Source organism: Coregonus lavaretus (genome assembly GCF_964263955.1).
Source record: "Coregonus lavaretus genome assembly, chromosome: 1".
NCBI classification, from domain to species: Eukaryota; Metazoa; Chordata; class Actinopteri; order Salmoniformes; family Salmonidae; genus Coregonus; species Coregonus lavaretus.
Window position 1 is genome coordinate 78,383,480 of NC_139988.1, and position 21,561 is coordinate 78,405,040.

Consider the following 21,561-nt stretch of genomic DNA (forward strand, 5'->3'; position numbering starts at 1 on the left):
AAATACAAATGTGCTAGTTATAGCTTGTGGTTTGAATAATAGTGATGTTTACGATAAAAACGTAATGTTAATATAGTAATTACTATATGCCGTGGCAGAGCCAGGGGGAAATTCCTTTTACATAACCATCTGTCTTATGTAACCATACCAAACGTAACATATAATACTAATTTAGTTTCACGAATTTACATTTACTATGTTACGTCTAGTCTATGAGACCAGGCTACAAGGCCATTACTGACTCCTGAGCATGAAATATATACTGATGAATATGACTACTTCTGTGCGCAGTAGCCTACAGAGCAAATAAACCATCCAGTGGAGGCTGCTTATAATAATGTCTGGAACGAAGGGAATGGCATAAAACACATAGAAACCAAGTATTTGATACAATTACACTTATTCCACTCCAGCCATTACCACGAGGCCGTCCTCCCCAATGAAGGTGCCACCAACCTCCTGTGAAACCATTATAGTAGGAGGAAGGAAGCGCCTAGCGTTGCCATTTCTTCGACCACATTAGGCTACTGTACAATTGTCTACCACTTATGTCCACGACAGATTGTTCTGGATTGACAGTAGCCTACCAATGGCCAAAAATGTGAGTGTTCGTAATGTAATTTGTGATAATCATGCACCAACGCTCCTACGTCCTTTCTCCTCCCACCCCATAACACGATATTGTTGCTCCATGGCAGGGGCTAGGACTTACAGCTGGCTTGTTTATGATATGGTAGAGAGGGTAAAAATGGTCGAAGCGGAGTAGGCTAATGGCCGTCAAATAATGAGTAGCCGCAAAAGGTAAGAATGGCATTTTCTAGCCGACCTCAATTTGGTGAGCAATGTGATAGTCTACTGAAAACAAGTGATCTTGCCTGCCTATTATGTCAATGTTTTTATTATGAGACTGGACATAAATTAAACTAAATGTAGCCTATGTATTTTGACGGCAAGTATTTGAGCCATGAAGATAATCTTCAACAATAATAACAGACAGTAAGCTATAGTGCAGGCAAACTGTTTTCTCACAATCGTAGTCTTTTTTCGATGAGTTGTGATCTCGAGCGTTGTCGTGCTGTTGCTGTACATAGATTCAAAGCAGCCGCTCTAGTAATTAGGAGTTCGGACGCATCAAGGTGTGGTTTGGATGAGTCTTTCTTGGCCCGGATATATTTGCATCTCCGACAGTTAAGATTCCTAATATCAAATAGATTGACATGCCACCTGGGTAGGCTACTAGAGTGCCAAAGCGACTAAAGTATGACAAGAACCAAATGTTACTGAAAATTGAATTGGACGATGATGCCGCGCGTGTCCAAATTGCATACACTGTACCGCCGTCTTTGAAGAGTGGCTCACACGTTGAGGCGTTAAAATGGGATAAATGACAGCTAAATTAAATGCATCTCATCCTGTCATGAATGTGCGCCTAAATGCGAATTATAGGCTATGTTTGGACATTTTATAGCTGAATTACGCACAGTCGCACTCACAATTCGAATTTGTCACTTACGAAAAAAGATTGCTGTCAGAGTGCAGTATAACTGCAGTATGCTGCAATCACTGCGTCCAAAATACCACAGTTGACTGCAGTTACTGCAGTTTCAAAACGGCACTTTTTTTGTAAGTAATACCACTAAACAAACAAAGATTACAGCCAGAAATCTAATCCGGAAAAGGTCTTGCACAGTAGGCCATTCATTCGAACTTTTAGACTTTCTCAAGCACATGCAAATATGTGCCCGTGCCATATACAGTGCCTTCGGAAAGTATCCAAATCCCTTGAAATTGTTACCATACAGACTTATTCTAAAATTTATTAAATTGTTTTTTTTCCTCAATCTATACACAATACGCCAGAATGACAAAGCAAAAACCGTTTTTTTGAAAATGTTGCTAATTTAAAAGAACTGAAATTTACTTAAGTATTCAGACCCTTTACTTAGTACTTTGTTGAAGTACCTTTGGCAGCAATTACAGCATCGAGTCTTCTTGGTTATGACTACATGCTTGGCGCACCTGTATTTGTGGAGTTTCTCCCATTCTTCTCTGCAGATGCTCTGAAGCTCTGTCAGGTTGGATGGGGAGCGTTGCTGCACAGCTATTTTCCCACAGCATGATGCTGCCACCACCATGCTTCACCGTAGGGATGGTGCCAGGTTTCCTCCAGACGTGACGCTTGGCATTCAGGCCAAAGAGTTGAAATGTTAGTTTCATCAGACCAGAGAATCTTTGCCTTTTGGCAAACTCGAAGCGGGCCTTTTACTGAGGTGTGGCTTCCGTCTGGCAACTCAACCATAAAGGCATGATTGGTGGAGTGCTGCAGACATGGTTGTCCTTCTGGAAGGTTCTCCCATCTCCACATATGAACTCTAGAGCTCTGTCAGAGTGACCATCGGGTTCTTGGTCACCTCCCTGACCAAGGCCCTTCTCCCCGATTGCTCAGTTTGGCCGGACGGCCAGCTCTACGTAGTCTTGGTGGTTCAAAGCTTCTTCCATTTAAGAATGATGGAGGCCACTGTGTTCTTGGGGACCTTCAATGCTGCAGACATTTTTTGGTACCCTTCCCCAAATCTGTGCCTTGACACAATCCTGTCTCAGAGCTCTACAGACAATTCCTTCGACTTCATGGCTTGGTTTTTGCTCTGACATGCACTGTCAACTGTGGGACCTTAAATAGACAGGTGTGTGCCTTTCCAAATCATGTCCAATCAATTGAATTTACCGCAGGTGGACTCCAATCAAGTTGTAGAAACATCTCAAGGATGATCAATGGAAACAGTATGCACCTGAGCTCAACTTCGAGTCTCATAGCAAAGGGTCTGAATACTTATGTAAATACGTTATTTCTGTTTTTTAAGTTTAATAAATTATTAAACATTTCTAACAACCTGTTTTTGCTTTGTCATTATGGGGTATTGTGTGTAGATTGCTGAGGATTTTTTTGTATTTAATCCAAGGCTGTAACGTAACAAAACACGAAAAAGTCAAGCGGTCTGAATACTTTCCGAAGGCACTGTATCTATATCCTACTCCCTTCCCCCTTCATTAACAGACACCAATAGTGGAAATCTGCCCTTACTTTTATGCATACAGATTACACTAGACCTTGGAAAAGTTAGTTTCGTTTTGAGGTGGTCTTATCTTTCCTATTTATGAAGTGACAGCCAGATAGTTTTTGCCACAAGCTATGCAAAGGGTGTGTCTGATGCTTTGCTACAAACAAGACTTGACACAACGTAGCCAGAGGACAAATCAGGTTGCTCATGTTTTTTCCCACCTATTTAACAGGCATATTCATTGCTGAGGAGGAGATACACTGTGAGATGGAATATATTAGTGAGTGTCATTCACCCTGGCAAGCTACTACTAGGGCATTGCCTCAGCATCTGAGCAGAGGATGAACCGGAGGAAAGGCAGCAAGGGGGCAGGGGACTGTGACAGCCTCCAGATGGAGAGCAAGGCCCCTGAGCAGACACCTAACATGGGGCAGAAGAATGGAGAGATCATGGACTCTGAAGAGGTGGAGAATGGCAAGTCTGAACCCATAGTCCCTGTGGCCATGGATGGGGCCGTCACTGCACCTGATGGGGGTTGGGGCTGGGTGGTGTTGGTGGCCACCATCCTGGTGCTAGCCCTGACTCTGGGCTTCCCCTCCTGCATGGGAATTTTCTACACGGACCTACAGATGGAGTTCCAGGCCAGCAACCAAGAGACTTCCTGGGTGCCTTCAATAATGACATCAGTGCTTCATGCTGGAGGTATGGTAGTAGTCACATCCTAGTTTCCATAGATTCACCTTCTGATTTTAAGTAGGGTTTTTTCAGGGTTCTTTTTGCAGTGACACATTCATATATGCTTGTGGGGAAATGTGCTCAAAGAGAGTTCATTGATCACTGACAGTCTAGTACAGTACAAGACTTCCTTACTTTTTAAAACACTTAAAGCATATCTTCTAACCCACTCAGCCTGTCATGATCATTCACTGTGCAAACATTTGATTTACAGTGCAGAGGTTTGCTGTCTCATAGTGACTGGTCAGATCAGACAGACACAAAACCCATGGAAAGGGCATACATTATGAGTGTCAACATATCTCCTGTTTGTTTATTTGATAAGGGAGATTTCAAGGATGGTCACTCTCCCTTACACACACTAACGCTGTGTAGCACCACATGAGCTGCCTTCCTTTAGTCAGCCACTCACAAGGGGTCTGTTTCTATTTGGGTTTCAAGCCCTAAACATCTGCAAAAGTTGTGTATGTGTGTCCACTGCCTCAAAGCAACGACAACACAAAATCACCAGAACTGAATTAAGATGAGTCAAAAGCTAAACTGAGCAATCAGTAAGCTGGTACATTACTTATTTCATTGACCTTGCAGTATCAGGTTGTACTTGCCAGCTACCTTACAGTTTTTACTACTTGTTGCACTTAAGTTCCCTTTGGTGCACCACTTGGCTCCACTAAGTATGACAATTGAGTGCTTTTTCCACCACTTTAATTAAGTACATTTAAAACCTTTTACTCAAGTATTATTTTACTGGGTCACTTTTACTTGAGTCATTTTCTATTAAGGTATCTTTGCTTTTACGCAAGTATGACAATGTTGTACTTTTTCCACCACTGGTGTAGTGGAGGGTATACGCAGGTATACGCCATATACCCACTTTTTCTGTGGGCATTGCGTATACTCACTTCTTAATCCCCATGATGCGTATCAAAGTAGTGTAGTGAGGTATATGCCGTATCAATAAAAAATGTTTAGAATGTTTAGCATTTTAAACGCAACAATGTGCACATGGCAGTAGGCAGTAGGCAGTAGGCCGATGTGCAAATGTTCCAAAATGCAATTTGCGGGAAAACATAGTTCTAAAATAATCACCGCTCATGCAAGCGGTTTCATGGAAAGAGATGGAAATATCTGTTAGACATTTTTAAAGAGGTGAGATCAAAAGATGCAACAACTATAATGCTAGTATGACTAGGATAATGCCTTTGGCTGATAGACAATGAATGAAAGTTGAGTTGAAAACCAATAGAACAGGAGAGCGCATATGAGGAAGTCTTTATAAAATAATTGCCTCCACGTTTCTATGGTGGGATTTTGGCTATAGGATACTTTGATGCTAGCTAACGCATGCCTAATAATAAGTCAAATGTACAGGTTTCAAACAATTTAAGGAACAGGAAAAATATAGCGGTGCTAATAATAGGCCTAACCGTCTTCTGGTAGATGGAAAGGCTTTCCCATAAATGTTCTCAATTAAATGTTAACTAGCTACAAAGTAGCCTACACTCTTAGTAAAAAAGGTTATATTGCTTGCTTCATATATGGCACCCCTAAAATTTCAATATAGAACCCTTTTGTAGGGTTCTTTGATCATAACCACAGGGGTTCTTCTTCACTGAACCACAATTTCTGTTCTACTGTATATAGAACCTTAAGGAGTGCCATATATGAAGCAAGCATAGAACCCTTTTTGGTTCTATCCAGAAGCTTTTCTTCTAAGAGTGTATGCCCACCTGGCAGAATGATATCATGATTATTTGCATCAATACAGTGGCCATTTGTTTTCCAAACTCCATCTCATGTGTGCTACAGAAACCCACTAACCAAACAACAGTGCTAGGTGCCGACACAGTTGAATTAAAGGGTAACTACACTCAAATTTATAATTTATTAGATTTTCCCCAGACTTCAAAAGTGGTCTCCTGATGTGGTTTAAGCATTGTTGTGGACTTAGAACTTCCAATTTTAAAAAGTGTGACTTTGAGAGTGAAAACCTGAAGAAGAAACATGTCTGACTCAGTTGACAGTCTCATTTATCTGTTTCAATAGTAGGCCTACTATTAGCCTACTGCACAGTACAGCTTGGGTTGGCCTGACTGTAGAAGACCAATATGGGATTTATCATTTTAGGTCATTCAGAGTGTATGTCACTGTTTGTCATAGAACTTTTCACACAGGGCGCCATTCCTTCGCCGGGTGGGCCGTTTGGGAAATTGTGGGCAAAATTAGAGTATACCCACTTCTCCATGCACCACTACACCACTGCTTACTGGGCATCTTACTGAGAACTCCATATTGGTGCCAATGCTCCAATGCAATGAAAACTGAATATAGACAAGGAGCCAATGAGAGACATGGTTGTTTTTAATGTTGAGTCTGGTGCACCCACTGCAATGATTGCTTCTGCAGATTTCCTTCTAGTAAGCCAAACAATAACAATAGGAGAGGCTAAAATAAAAAGTGTGTGTGGGGCGGGTTCTCGCAGAGCATTGAACCTTCTGTTTTCGCTCAACAGCAGTTATATGATCCTGGCCATGAAACACAACCCAAACGTTGTTCAGTTTACAATAAGTAATTGTATCTCTTTAGGGTTGTGCTTGGGGTCCCATCTGGTGCAAAAGGCCCTGGACAAACCACCACTTTGTTTAATATAAATATAGCCATAGAGGGCAGTTATGCAAAGATTGTTGGATTAGGGAAATTCCCTTGTACCTAAGGCTCTAAATTTTACTGTACTTTCTATGAGGTCTTTGTGTGTTTAACCAATAGCATGTCTCCTCCTTTAGGTCCATTCTGCAGTGTATTGGTGGAGAGGTTTGGTTGCCGGACGACGGTGATGCTGGGCGGGGTCTTGAGTGGGCTTGGAATGGCGGCCAGCTCGTTTACCCACACCATCACTGAGCTCTACGTCACAGCTGGGGTTATCACAGGTCACTACCCTCCCACATACACACACATGGAGTCACTCCACATAGCAGTTAACATCTAACCACAGATCTAGAATCAGATAACCCTACATCCCAATCCTTACCATTATTAAGGAAGGTGAAAAAAATGTGGCCCTGTATTAGTGGTTAGGGGCAACCTCTACCAACTCCCATGCATTCAGCCATGTGCCTTATTCATTGTCTTCTCGTTTGACAGGACTTGGATTCTGCTTCAGCTTCCAGCCCGCAGTGACCATTCTCGGGCACTATTTTGTGCGGCGGCGGGCTTTCGCCAACGCAGTGTCGTCCTCGGGCACTGCCCTGGGCTTGTGCACCCTGCCTCTCCTGGGCAACTACCTCCACACTGAGCTGGGCTGGCGGGGGAGCTTTCTGGTGCTGGGGGCCGTCCTGCTCAACTGCTGCGTGTGCGGAGCTGTGATGAGGCCCCTATGGGGCCGCAGACACCGTGGCCAGCCCCTGATGAACCACAGGCCTCTTCAGCCGGAGGAGGAGAAGCCAACGGGGAGGATGAGGGCCTTGTGGGCCGGTCTGACGTCCGCCCTGCACCATCACATGGCATTTGACCTCTTACGTAACAACCTGCGGTACCGTGTGTACGCTGTGGGCATCACCTGGATGATGCTTGGCTTCGTGGTGCCGCTGATCTACCTGGTGCCCTACGCCACGGCCCACGACATGGAGCAGAGCCGGGCCGCCCTCCTCCTCTCCATCCTGGGTATCGTCAACATCGTGGTGCGGCCGCCCATTGGCCTGCTCTTCAGCCTACCCTGGTTCAAGGGGCGCCACATCTACGTGTTCTCTGCTGCTCTGCTGATGAATGGGCTGAGTAATAGTATCTGCTGTATCGATGCCAGCTTCTCCGTGCTGTTGGTGTATGTGGTGACCTACGGCCTGTCCATGAGCGTGGTGGGTTCGCTGATGTTCACCGTCCTCATGGATACGTTGGACATGAGTCGCTTCCCAGCTGCCCTGGGCCTGCTCGCCATCATGGAGAGTGTCACGCTGCTGATCGGGCCCCCGCTCGCAGGTACCGAACTCCCTGCGGGGGAGGATGTGTGTGTGTGTGTGTGCTGTAGCGTAACTTGAAGGAGTGCTAGGCATATCACAAGCTGTGGTCAGAGGCAAGCAGCATATCCTGTTGCTTGGATCGCACTGACATCTAACCAATCGTGTGTCCAAGGGAAACCAGGCTGTGTGTGTGTGTGTACATGAATATGTGCGTCCCTCGGTGCTCGTGCCTGTTTGTGCATGTTGCAGGGTGGTCTTAGAATAAATAGCAGACAGGCTTGAATAAGAATGGAATGTTCAGCTCCCTCTTTCCTGGGGGGAGGGGCCATTCCAGCGCAAATGTCAGGTATGCAACCTACTTCTGTCTGACTGCTTATGTGGTTGGCTGAGTTTCACTGTGCAATGGTAGAATCAAAGACGGCACAGTATGAAGATAGGCAGAAACTGCTTCTCCAATAGAAATCCCGATGTCATGGCGACGTTGGCTAGCTAAGCTCATGCGCAGAAACACGTCATCTGGTCTAACGGTCGTCTCGCGCCGTCAAAATCAAAGGCACACCTTCGATATAAAGTTGTTTATGACGAAAATGGAAACGTGTCAGTTTGTCACTTTCACCAGGTTGGAGTAATAACATGTTCAACTGCTTAAGACATTGGCTGTAATCTAGGTTGTGCTTTAGATTTCGAGAAAATAAACAACTAAGGAAGAATGTTTCACTTCTCTCATTGACTTCTCAAACCCCAAACCCTGGCCTGGTCTGCTTGGTCTGCTTCGCAAGCGTTTCTGGAAGTCTTGCGATGTTGTGCCTCTGGGTTTAGGAACCTCTGTGGTAATGCTCTGTTATTGGTGTAGTTATCCTCTTATGTCATCATGATCAGCCTTTCATGCGCTGCTGGGGCTCTACTAATGCTGATTGGCTCCTGTTATTGTTGTTGTTGACCACGTTTGTTGTTACAGGAATCATGGTGGACAGAACTGGGGAGTATTTTTACGTCTTCTTCGCCTGCAGTGCTACTGTTGCCTCATCAGCTGTATTCCTCATGGTGTCTTTCTACTGGCTGGATAGAAGGGTGCTAAAGGGGCAGCAGGTGCCACCTCAGGTTTCCCCACCAAAGCCTGCCAGTGTTAACAACGTGGTCTCCCAGTGCCAATACAGCAGTGTGCCCACAAAGGGGGACAAAGACAAGGCCTCAGACTCTGAGACGGGGGATGCCGCCCGCCTGTGAACAGCGTCACTGTCCAAATACATACACCAAACTCACAGATGTATACTTCCCACGATTCTGTGATTGTATATCATGTGCTGCTGATCTTAAAGTACAAGTGTATGATACTGTTATTGGTGATCAAATGCAGTACTTTTTCACACATGCCATAATCCATAAACTTGTGCCTTTTCCTCACACCCTGTTACACATTCATCAATGTCATGTTCAAGAAGACATGCCACCTTAGGAATCCCTCTCCACCCTTCAACAAGCAAGACTGTGCAAAAAATAGATGTGCCTTGTACATGGAATCAATCAAAATAAACATTTAGTATCTGTAGGCCTATTCAATTTCCTATACATACTACACCAGAAGAAACCTCAACTGAATGATGAGTACTGTAAGCCTACCAGTTTATTAAGACTGATATCATTGATTGAGCATATCAACGTCAAGTTCTTAATCTCAAGAAATCTTTGATTTTTTGGGCCTAAACACATTTGTTTATGATTCTGTTCATGTCTTGTTGATATGTTCAACGATCAGTAGCTTACTGGTATGACTGAGAATGTATTGTGTAAAAATGCAGGAGTCACTAGGACATGGGTGCTTTTCATTGTCAAAGACTGAAGCAAGTACTGTAGGTGTTGGAGATTTATGTTACTTCTCAACCTACTCGTATTTCAGGTATCATCAAGAAGAGATTACTCTAAGGAACATAGTCACATATGTGGCAGCATACTTTTTAGGCTATGGCCAGGGGCGGACTGGGACCAAAAATCGGCCCTGGCATTTCTAACACACCAGACCATTTTTTCCCCCTTGAGGCCCCCCAATTTCTACTCCAGGTCCCCACACAGGCCCATTTTTTTCTTTGAGGCCCCAAGGGGCCAAATAATTATCATTTTGCAACATCAAAAAGTTAGGCAAAAAATTGACCAACCCATCTGCTATTTGCCCGAAATGCCAGATGCCCAGTCTGCCGCTGGCTATGGCTCCCTTGTCATGGAACAATTCATAGGTATTTTCATAGAAATGACTATTGTTTCTTGCACTGGTACCAAATAATGATATATATATATATATTTTATACAAATCATTATTTATATAAAATTATTATGGAAATTAGAATAAATGTCACCTTAAAAAACGTGTTTTTCATTTTTCAGTGCAAAGAAGCTGTCGTTCGAGGCTATTCCTTAAAATAATCTTCTGAGAAGGGAGTGTTCCAAATTCATAGATGTATGCCATGATGTGGCAACAATTAGCGTTGCCTGCCAGGTCAAGATGAAAATAAGGTGGAAGGGTTTTTGAGCTGAAATCAAAGGGAGAATCTCAATTGTATCTCCTTGATTCCTCGCGTCCGCTCCTCGCTTCATTCTCAAAACCCATTGGATGTGAAAGTCAGAGGTCCCGCCCCTCTGACCTTCTCATCCAATGGGGTTTGAGAAGGAGGCGATGAGAGAGGACGCGAGGCGTACGCGATTGAGAGTTTTTCCAAGGAAATGCAATTGATATTCTCCCAAAGCAAAATATTTCTGTTTACATTATTTTAAATGTAGTTGTCAAGTTGTCAGTTACAAAGCTCTAGTCAAATGTTGACATATAGGCTAGGACTGGAGTAGGCTAGACACTTCAAACGTTTGCTCGCAGAGATCTTGTTGTTCTGGTGGCCAGTAGAAAGTGAAAGTAAAAGTATCCATGTATTTTACTGTAACGTGTAACCAGCTGCATGAAAACAAGCGAAGACGATGGTAAGAATATTGTTAGCTTTTCTAAGAAAGTAGAGTTATGCAGGGCAATTGTCAGTGTGGATGATATACTACCAAATATGTTTTCTGTTATGACTTCATTTGATTAAGCCAGCTGTCTACAGTCTCCATCGATTTTATGATGGGCATGCCATCGGCCCTTTCTTTTTCTGAAACTCCGTGTCTTCCATGTATGCATTATACTATATTGTATTACTATACTAAAATAGATACTGCCCATGTGTCTTGTGCGCTCATTATGGATATTGATATCATGCATGTAAAGGCATTGCTATTGTTAGGGTAATAATGAGCACCATATCGATTTACCGATTTACCGATTTCATTTTTTTTTTCTTTCCAGGATAAACACAATTGAGATACTGCTGTAACTCTACCTATTGGCCATGGCTCGTTTAAAAACATATGGGTTGGTTCTTCTCTATGACCTAGTGCTGTGGGGGGCACTGTGGACTGGGTTAGTGCTACTTGAGTTCTCCAGTAGTGGAGGACTGGTGGGGTTATGGGCCTTTGGAGCCCTAAGGTGGGTATTGCACCATTCAATCAACCTGGTGCTCACTGATGGAAAGCCACAGCCAGTGCTGAGGAGATGGGTGGCAGTGCTCTGCCTCTTGCCTCCTGTGTTTGAAAGTGGACAGATGGTCATGTTGCCGGCACTGACTGCCGACAACCTGGGTCCGGTGCCTGACCCAAGCATGGTGGTCTTGGCCCTGGTATCCTCCACTGTGGCCTGCCTGGCATGGGAGCTGGGCTTCCCTGATGATGGAGGGAACCAGGGGAAGGAGAAGGAGAAGAAACAGGAGGCCAGGGCACTGTTGATGAGGATGGTGCGATACTGCAGACCAGATGCCCTCTACCTGGCTGCAGCCTTCCTCTTCCTCAGCCTTGCTGTCATCTGTGAGTATAGCGTTGTGTAAAAGTAATTTCAAATGTGCATGCCAAGCACATGCGTTCGTTTGTATTCTGTTATCAATTGTTTTCAAGGAATTTGTTGAGCTAATTATTTTTTAGCTATAATTATTCTTACTTACGCCATCCGTTCAAGTGAACCGTTTTGATCGAGCCATTCTTGTTGTTGCAGGTGAGACCTTTATCCCTTACTACCAGGGGAAGGTCATTGATACGCTGAGTGGTCAGTACCAGCACAACAGCTTCATGTATGCCATTGGAGGCATGGGACTCGTCTCACTAGGAAGGTACACAGGTTTCGCTTCCTCTTTTACTTTCTCTAGTTTTTCCTTTGGTTGTTTCCTCTCCTCTGTGTTTTGGTTTATCTGTGAATAGACAGAGAGAATAATGATAGACCCTTCTGTGATTGTTGATTGACCTGTCTGTGACCTTTCTGTGGTTTTTCCCCTCAGTGCTCTGTGCTCAGGCCTGCGAGGGGGCTTGTTCATGTGCAGCCTATCCAGACTCAACAAGAGGATGAGACACATGCTGTTTCACAACCTGGTGCAACAGGACATACACTTCTTTGAGGAGAACAAACCAGGTGAGATGATGGACACAGGAACATCCCACTGGGCACACACTGGTCGAACCAACGTGGAATAGACGTTGAATTGACGTCTGTGCCCAGTGGGATGGGTATTATATCACAGAGGTAATAGGATAATAACACATATTGGCATTTAATGCCATGTCCTATTCTCTTGTTTTGGTGGCATGTGATGTGATCTCTATCCTTAGTCACAGACGATTCTGGTATAAATATTAAAGCTCATCTACCATTATAATCCAATTGATTTATGAATGATGTCCTTCCTCCCACAGGAAGCCTTGCCTCACGCCTGGGCCATGATGTGGACAAGATGGGACGCTCTGTGGCTCTGAACAGTAACGTGCTGGTGCGCAGCCTGGTGAAGATGGCTGGTATGCTGGTCCTGATGCTGGGCCTGTCCTGGCAGCTCACCCTGCTCACCATGGTGGAGATGCCCCTCCTCACCCTGCTGCAGACCAAATATAACACATACAACCAGGTAGACGCAACAACGCCCAAACACCTAAAATATAATAGGGGAGCGTCGGGTAAGTTGAGCCACCCTTGTTTCTAGGAAACCATACACAAAATTAATAATTTGACCAAATATTTAGGAAGAGGTCTTCATTTCATGCAGTCTGTGAAGGAAGAAAAAGTGGTAAGCAAGTTAGGTCAATTAAAATGATTTTCACCACGTGAATGTATTGTGTTAGAGGTTATATGATACTTGTATGTAAACCAAAGTAAATCATTTTAAGATTGTACTATACATCAGTTGGGGTCTTTATAAGTTTCAATATGAGGTCCTAAACCTAGCATTTAAGTGCATCCTTGTAGCTGTGTGGGCCAATATAGTCAAAATGTTTGCCTTGGGGTAAGTTGAGCCAATGGCCATGGGGGAATTGAGCCAATGGTTGAGCCAATGGCAAATTGAGCAAATTGAAGTGTTTTCTTCCCAGGCGTAATGCAAGGCATTGTTGCTGGGATATGAGGTAACAACAGGGCCTATCTTAAAAGTGTTAAAAAAGTACTAAGTGTTTGTTAGGTGTTAAGCCTGTGTTAAAATACGCTTAAAATTATTAAAAGACAAAAAGTGATTGTGTTAGATTGTGTTTGGGGAAATAAAGATAGACATGGTTTTAAAAAGGTAGTGGTAATATTTAATTCAGTACAGAAATATGTAGGTGGCTTAACTTACCCTGTCCCGCGGCTCAATTTACCCCATACCCGGGGTAAGTTGTGCCAAGAGACCACTTTTTTTGGACAAGCTATGTTTTCTGTAATGTTTACATGAATTCTGATTATTTCCAGGGATACACAACATCCTGAAATATATGTAGATATCTTTTTAGAAAGAATACTATATTTCCCTTGACAGAGTGATGCCGGCTCAACTTACCCCACTCTACAGCCAGGTAGCTAGAACAACACCTAAACACCAATGCAGCTATAACTCTGACAGCAATGTAGACAAAATAAAGACCAAGTATAGAAAAGTAATGGGATTATTGACTAGTTAGTGACAGATGCTTCTAGAATTATGATTAATTGATTAATTGACTGACTGTCTGACTGGTACCACCCAACAGAAGTTCATTAAGCAGCTGCAGGACTGCCAGGCCCAGACCAAGGAGCTGGCATCCCAGGCCATTGGGGCGGTGAGAACGGTTCGCAGCTTCAGAGCTGAGGAGAAAGAGCTGGATAGGTACAACCAAGCACTGGAGAGGATGTACAAGGTCCAGGAGCACAAGGGCATCGTCAGTGCTGTCCATCTTTTACTGAGAAGGGTAAAATGAAACTAATGATAACTCTACGACCCAATGATCGATGTTTGAGACCCCTGGGTGCTGTAAATAACATGGATCTGTAGTCTATCCCACATGATGTGTCTGTCTCTCCCTACCTCCCTACACACTGAACACCTTTAACTCTTATACAGTACTCTATATACGTGATGTGTTCCTGTATCCAATACCCCTCTGTGTCTTTTCTCTGACCAGATGGTGACAGTGGGCCTGAAGGTGGCCATGCTGTTCCTGTGTCGGAGGCTCATCTCGTCTGGCCAGCTGAGCATCGGCAGTGTGCTGGCTTTCGTCCTCTTCCAGAAAGACATGGTGACCAATATGAAGGTAAGTAAGCAAATTAACCACCAGCAGGCTTTTGAATTATCATGTCATTTTTCTGAATACCGGATGTGAAACTGACTTAAATGTTTTCGTTGTTGTTGTCAGCAACTTGTGTATGTCTTTGGAGACACGCTGAGCACTGTCGGGGCGGCAGCCAAGGTGTTCACATTTCTGGACAGAAAGCCCAATCAGAAAGAAGCAGGAGAGCTGGCTCCTGCAAAGCTTCAGGGGAAACTTGCTTTCCACAATGTTACCTTCTACTATCCCTCACGCCCAGATACACCTGCACTGAAGGTAAGCATCTATTCATAGGATATGAGCTGTTATGAAAGATTGTATCAATATTTAAAACAGAGTAATAGCCCTGCTATTTTCATGGATTTATCGATACAATTACATATTTTAATAGGGAGACTTGTCTTTGAACCAGCATCATATATTTTTTTTGATGTAGTTTATTTATTGAACTATTGAACTATACAGTGCATTCGGAAAGTATTCAGACCCCTTCACTTTTTCCACATTTTGTTACGTTACAGCCTTATTCTAAAATTGATTAAATTGTTTTTTTCCCCCCTTCATCAATCTACAGACAATACCCCATAATGACTAAGCAAAAACTGGTTTTTAGAAATGTTTGCAAATGCATAAAAATGAAAAATGAAATATCACATTTACATAAGTATTCAGACTATTTACTCAGTACTTTGTTGAAGCACCTTTGGCAGCGATTACAGCCTCGAGTCTTCTTGAGTATGACGCTACGAGCTTGGCACACCTGTATTTGGGGAGTTTCTCCCATTATTCTCTGCAGATCCTCTCAAGCTCTGTCAGGTTGGATGGGGAGCATCGCTGCACAGCTATTTTCAGGTCTCTCCAGAGATGTTCGATCGGGTTCAAGTCCAGGCTCTGGCTGGGCCACTCAAGGACATTCAGAGACTTGTCCCGAAGCCACTCCTGCGTTGTCCTGTTGGAAGGTGAACCTTCGCCCCAGTCTGAGGTCCTGAGCGCTCTGGAGCAGGTTTTCATCAAGGATCTCTCTGTACTTTTCTCCGTTCATCTTCCCTCTATCCTGACTAGTCTCCCAGTCCCTGCTGCTGAAATACATCCCTCCTCCAGATGTGACGCTTGGCATTCAGGCCAAAAAGTTCAATCTTGGTTTCATCAGACCAGAGAATCTTGTTTCTCATGGTCTGAGAGTCCTTTAGGTGCCTTTTGGCAAACTCCAAGCGGGCTGTCATGTGCCTTTTACTGAGGAGTGGCTTCCGTCTGGCCACTCTACCATAAAGGCGATGGTTGTCCTTCTGGAAAGTTCTCCCATCTCCACAGAGGAACTCTGGAGCTCTGTCAGAGTGACCATCGGGTTCTCGGTCACCTCCCTGACCAAGGCCCTTCTACCCTGATTGCTCAGTTTGGCCGGGTGGCCAGCTCTAGGAAGAGTCTTGGTGGTTCCAAACTTCTTCCATTTAAGAATGATGGAGCCCACTGTGTTCTTGGGGACCTTCAATGCTGCAGAAATGAGTTGGTACCCTTCCCCAGATCTGTGCCTTGACACAATCCTGTCTCGGAGCTCTACGGACAATTCCTCGACCTCATGGCTTGGTTTTTGCTCTGACATGCACTGTTAACTGTGGGACCTTATATAGACAGGTGTGTGCCTTTCCAAATCATGTCCAATCAATTTAATTTACCACAGGTGGACTCAAATCAAATTGTAGAAACATCTCAAGGATGATCAAGGAGGCACCTGAGCTCAATTTCAAGTATCATAGCAAAGGGTCTGAATACTTATATGAATAAGGTATTTCTGTTTTTAATTTTGTATAAATTTGCACAACTTTATAAAAACCTGTTTTTGCTTTCTCATTATGTGTGTAGATTGATGAGGGAATTTATTTTATTTTATCAATTTTAGAGTAAGGCTGTAATGTAACAAAATGTTGAAAACGTGAAGGGGTCTGAATACTTTCCAAATGCACTGTACCTTATGTCTGTTGGCCAAGTAGTTAGAGTGCTGTCAGAAAGTATTCACACCCCCTTTACATTTTTTCCACATTTTGTTGTGTTTAAGCCTGAATTTATAATGGATTAAATTGAGATTGTCTATCACTGGCCTACACACAATACCCCATAATGTCAAAGTGGAATTATGTTTTTAGAAATGTGTACATAATAAGGCACATAATAAGTTGCTTGACTCACTGTGTGTGCAATAATAGTGTTTAACATGATTTTTGAATGACTACCTCATCTCTGTACCCCACACATACAATCATCTGTAAGGTCCCTCAGTCGAGCAGTGAATTTCAAACACAGATTAAACCACAAAGACCAGGGAGGTTTTCCAATGCCTCACAAAGAAGGGCACCTATTGGTAGATGGATTAAAAAGAAGCAGACATTGAATATCCCTTTGAGCAAGTTATTAGTTACACATTGGATACAGAGATACAGGCGTCCTTCCTAACTCAGTTGCCGGAGAGGAAGAAAACTGCTCAGGGATTTCACCATGAGGCCAATGTTGACTTTAAAACAGTTACAGAGTTGAATGGCTGTGATAGGAGAAAACTGAGGATGGGTCAACATTGTTGTTACTCCACAATACTAACCTAACTGACAGAGTGAAAAGAAGGCAGCCTGTACAGAATACAAATATTCCAAAACATGCATCCTCTTTTCAATAAGGCACTAAAGTAAAACTGCAGAAAATGTGGCAAAGAAATTAACTTTATGTCCTGAATACAAAGCTTTATGTTTGGGGCAAATCCAACACAGCACATGTATGACAACACTTGAAAATGGCTGTCTAGCAATGATCAATAACCAACTTGACACTTACCCAGAAAGCTGTAATCGCTGCCAAAGGTGATTCTAACATGTATTGACTCAGGGGGTTGAATACTTATGTAACAAGATATATTAATGTATTAATATTTTTCATATATATTTTTTACAAATGTTAGGATTTTTTTTCTTCCACCTTTACATTACAGAGTATTTTGTGTAGATCGTTAGCAAAAAATGACACAATTAAATCCATTTTAATCACACTTTGTAACACAACAAAATGTGGAAAAAGTCAAGGGGTGTCAATACATTCTGAAGGCACTGTATTATCTCCCTGCCATGCTTGCCTGTACCTGCAATAATTTCCAGTATATGGTTGGTTAAATGTCTCTAACCATCTATCTGCCAGGCTGTGAGTCTGGACCTACATCCAGGGAAGATGACAGCGCTGGTGGGGCCCTCTGGTTGCGGGAAGAGCTCCTGCGTCAGCCTGCTCGCGAGGTTGTATGAGCCCAAGGAGGGCCAGGTGCTGCTGGATGGACAGCCCCTGCACTGCTACCAGCACCAGTACCTGCATCAGAAGGTACAGTCAGGACCCCCACCATGTCCAATAATGTGCTGTAGTGCTTTAGCTCATTGATAGGGCTCTGCTTTCCATAATCCTTTATACATGTGTAAACAACTGTTATGCAAAGTAGGACCGTTCAGCTCACTCCCTCTCTTAGCAATGTTACTGTCCAAGAGTTGCACATTAGCCTACATACCTCCTGTGTCATACAGTCATACCATATGGCTTGTTCAATTGTTTTTAATATGTTTTTAAACCAAACACCCTCATGATGATCTCTCCCTGAGGAAAGATGGCCCTGGTGTCCCAGGAACCAGTACTCTTCTCTGGCTCTATCAGATACAACATAGAGTACGGCCTCCTGGGATGCACCCTGGAGAAGGTGAAAGAGGCCGCGAAGAGCGCCAACGTCCACAACTTTATTTGTACGCTGGAACAGGGCTACAACACAGGTAGGTAGTGATTGGTCACCTTGTGGCCATTGCATTGACACATATTCATCACAGTCATTCATTGGCAAGCATTGTATTTTCTGTAGAGGGGCTGTTCTGCCTTCATAAAAGCCTGCCAAAAAGACTCTACCAAAGTTAGGATATAAGGTGTAAGACTGGAACAACCGGTTGTATAATGCTTGAGATATCTGCTGTGTGATGTATTGTGAGTTACAGGCCTATCTATCTGTGTAGCTACTAGCTGGCCTAGCACTAATGTCCTGTGTATCTCTCAGATGTAGGTGAGTGTGGAGGGCAGCTGTCTTCTGGACAGAAGCAGTGCATCGCCATCGCCAGAGCTCTGGTTCGAGAGCCACTGGTCCTCATCCTGGACGAGGCAACCAGCGGCATGGACATCAACACACAGCATGCGGTATACATTAAAGACCTCTATAGCGCAACAATATTACATGATTTTCATGTCTAAAGTAAAACATGGAACTAAACCAACTGCAGAATGAACATGACTAATTACAACAGACTACCGACTCTGAATCTATTTGAGGGGTCACAATTGAAGTCACAATGTGACTTATGCAGGAACAACTCTGGGCCCTAGGTATAACCTTTAACCAGGACCCAATATAGTCATAGAATCTATTTTTATTTAGTCTAAATCTAATAGCTTCAGTAACATGATGTCAATAGGGTTCTTAATGCTCTCTCCCAGGTGCAGGGCATCCTGGCAGGCTCAGTGGGCCAGACAGTGTTGGTGGTGGCCCACCAGCTGCAGACTGTGGAGAAGGCTGACCACATCATCTTCATGGAGGGTGGGGAGGTGGTGGAGCAAGGCACACACCAGGAGCTAATGGCTAGCAAGGGGCGCTACCATCGGCTCAAAGAGGAACTCTTTGAGGACTGATTAGGAATCACACAGCTGTCAGAGAGAGCGAGAGAGAGACACCAACACACACACACACACACACAGAAAACGGCACACTCTATCATTAGGCAGGTTTCCATTGACCCAGGTTTATTCGACAAAAGCAATGTTGCAAAAATAATCTTTGTTGTGTGAAGTAATTACGACCAGCTGTTTTAATCGACACAACGACATGGAACGACATGGATGTTAAAAACGACCAACCAAGCATATCCAAAATGGTTATAGAATTATTTAAAAAAAGAACACAGCCATTGTCGGGTTCTGAGTAAAGTAGGCAATTTAACATGGGAGTAAAGGGAGTACCCTACGTCTGTAACCTACTCGGAGGTGTGGGCACGTTAAGCCACGCCTCGCCATGTGTGTCTATAGTTAAATGGGAACGCACCCTAAGCAGGTAATTGTCGCATCTATTCTCTATGTGAACTTTGTAAATGTCCCCCCAAAAAATCACTGGGCAAGTTAATGGAAACATAGCTAATTTATTGTCCTATCATGATTTAACGATCCCCAACCCTGTATCCTAGACACCCACCTGAGCGACCCATACACCAAAGAGAAGTCCCCATCTGTTTTATGGCCCTGCTGTGAGTTGCCTATATACAGCCAAAACTGAAAAATTAATTAGGGAAGGGGTGGTGGGGTTGGAATGTAATAAAGGGAAATATATGTATGTATATATATATATATATTTGCGAGAAAAAAATCATGGGGGATTGAAAGTGATGCAGACAATTACATTGATGGAAGTTACAATCTATCTGCAATATTAAAGCTGATCTACCCCCTAAAAAAGAAAAAAGAAAAGAAAAAAACAGCTAATGATACTCAATGATCAGACCTGAATATGACGCATGTTAATAGTTTTTTTTACTGCAAGAAATCTGCAGAAATCTATTTTCCTTGCTTTGATTCACAATCAAATAGAAATGTGATGCTTTTTCAGTGCCATTGAAATATTCAAATTAAAGATTGTGAACACTTTGAAAATGAGTGCAAATGTGATCCTTGTTTGGTTCGTTCAATCAATATCCAAACTTAAACAACTAAGACGGATAATCATTTTGATTGCGTAAATTCATTTTTCTTATGTCATTAACAAGATTGAATTAATGAACAAAGACGGTGTGGGCGTAGAGAGGAGGAACTGCAACAGGATAGGTGTGCAAGCTGTTTTCAGAGTAAAAGCTACAGTATGTGACTATCTGATGTTACCTGACCATCGCTCCAGCTAGCTAGCTTTCGCCAGGTTAGTTATAAATAAGGGCCACCAACAAGTAAAGTTAGTTAGCTAGCTGCCTTCAATGCTTGTTGGCTTTATTGGCAGACAAGACAGGGAGATTATATTAAAAGCCACCAACCTAAAGGCTAAATCTAGCTAGCTATCATACCAAAAAGGTGTATGTGCCTGTCTGTACACTGTACAAGGTTCAGTCAAGACTATCCATCCCCAGCTAACACGGATTGACATACCAAGTTTTGACCATCAGGTGAGTATGAATTAATTATCAACAATTGTCTATATGGTATACGTAGCTAGCTATAGGTGGTCATTCCCTCCACATAATAATGGCAAAGATTAAAGGAATTAAGATTGAAAACTTGAATGATCCATATTCAATTATTCTCAGTGGTAATTAGTGAGTATAGGTGAGTATATCTGTAGAAATAGGTGGGCATACTGCGTATTCCTGCGTATGGCCACCACTACACCTGCACCACTGGGTGAGATTGAAGCTGGCAGTGTTGACAGTGACACTACACATATAGGTAGGCACGACACTTCTGCCATTCCCTGCCTTGCATGATATGGCTTTGTATATATTAGAGCCCTCAAACTACACTCTGGACCTCGAAACCAGTTCCACTGCCTTTTTTCATTGTTCCCCTCTAATCAGGGACCGATTTAGACCTGGGACACCAGGTGTGTCCAATTAATTATCAGGTAGATGTGACGCGTACTGAGTATACAAAGAGGCAGGACGCAGACGCAGGAATTAATAAGGTCAAGGTTTACTTAACAATTAGCAAAATAAATAACAACAATAGAGTAAATGACACGAAGCTTAACAATCACACACAACATCCTCCAGAACAGTCCAGGGCTAAATAGGGGTGGTGATGAGATGATGAGGTGCAGGTGCGCTGGAGGTGATTAGGGAGTGTTGGGTTTCCATTCCGGTGTTGCCGAGGTGGTGCGCTCAGACCGGTGGCTCAGTAGACCGACGAATCAGAGCACCGGAGGGGAGCAACGGGAGGAGACGTGACACCTCATATGGTAAGAGTTGAATAGCCCTGTACTAGAGTATAATGACATATGTCCTTCTGTTTTTCTAGAGGGACAGGGACAGTGTGTCATGTGCGATGAACTAAATTGACTTTGTATTTGACTCACTGTGTGTAGAATCTTAATTCTCCATAGAGACGCTGGATGCAGAATTACAGTCCCTTACAATCCCTCACATCCTACACATGTTCAGTAGAGAAGAACATCCATA

At 43.4% G+C, this 21,561-nt stretch overlaps 2 protein-coding genes across 2 annotated transcripts; both read left to right on the plus strand.

Moving 5' to 3' along the window:
• Positions 1 to 3,400: 3,400 nt before the first annotated feature.
• slc16a5a (solute carrier family 16 member 5a) lies at positions 3,401 to 8,974 on the plus strand (the record flags this gene model as incomplete). Its single annotated transcript, XM_084170598.1, has 4 exons — positions 3,401 to 3,761; positions 6,578 to 6,721; positions 6,936 to 7,766; positions 8,706 to 8,974. The coding sequence occupies 4 exons, from the start codon at positions 3,401 to 3,403 to the stop codon at positions 8,972 to 8,974; spliced, it is 1,605 nt and encodes a 534-aa protein (XP_084026724.1).
• A 1,466-nt stretch (positions 8,975 to 10,440) lies between these two features.
• On the plus strand, positions 10,441 to 20,068 carry tap2t (transporter associated with antigen processing, subunit type t, teleost specific). Its single transcript, XM_084170536.1, has 12 exons — positions 10,441 to 10,711; positions 11,073 to 11,626; positions 11,811 to 11,925; positions 12,091 to 12,221; positions 12,503 to 12,708; positions 13,799 to 13,996; positions 14,210 to 14,338; positions 14,441 to 14,629; positions 17,531 to 17,704; positions 17,982 to 18,141; positions 18,417 to 18,553; positions 18,851 to 20,068. Exons 2-12 carry the CDS (start codon positions 11,116 to 11,118, stop codon positions 19,040 to 19,042), a joined length of 2,142 nt encoding a protein of 713 aa, XP_084026662.1. The 5' UTR covers positions 10,441 to 10,711; positions 11,073 to 11,115; the 3' UTR covers positions 19,043 to 20,068.
• Positions 20,069 to 21,561: the final 1,493 nt, after the last annotated feature.

What these genes read in the sequence shown, in the direction of transcription:
- tap2t (XM_084170536.1), top strand. Translation starts at nt 11,116, where the DNA reads ATGGCTCGTTTAAAAACATATGGGTTGGTTCTTCTCTATGACCTAGTG. An exon ending in TCCATCTTTTACTGAGAAGG is followed by an intron (nt 13,997 to 14,209) that starts GTAAAATGAAAC and finishes TTCTCTGACCAG; the next exon opens with ATGGTGACAGTGGGCCTGAA. An exon ending in ACATCAACACACAGCATGCG is followed by an intron (nt 18,554 to 18,850) that starts GTATACATTAAA and finishes GCTCTCTCCCAG; the next exon opens with GTGCAGGGCATCCTGGCAGG.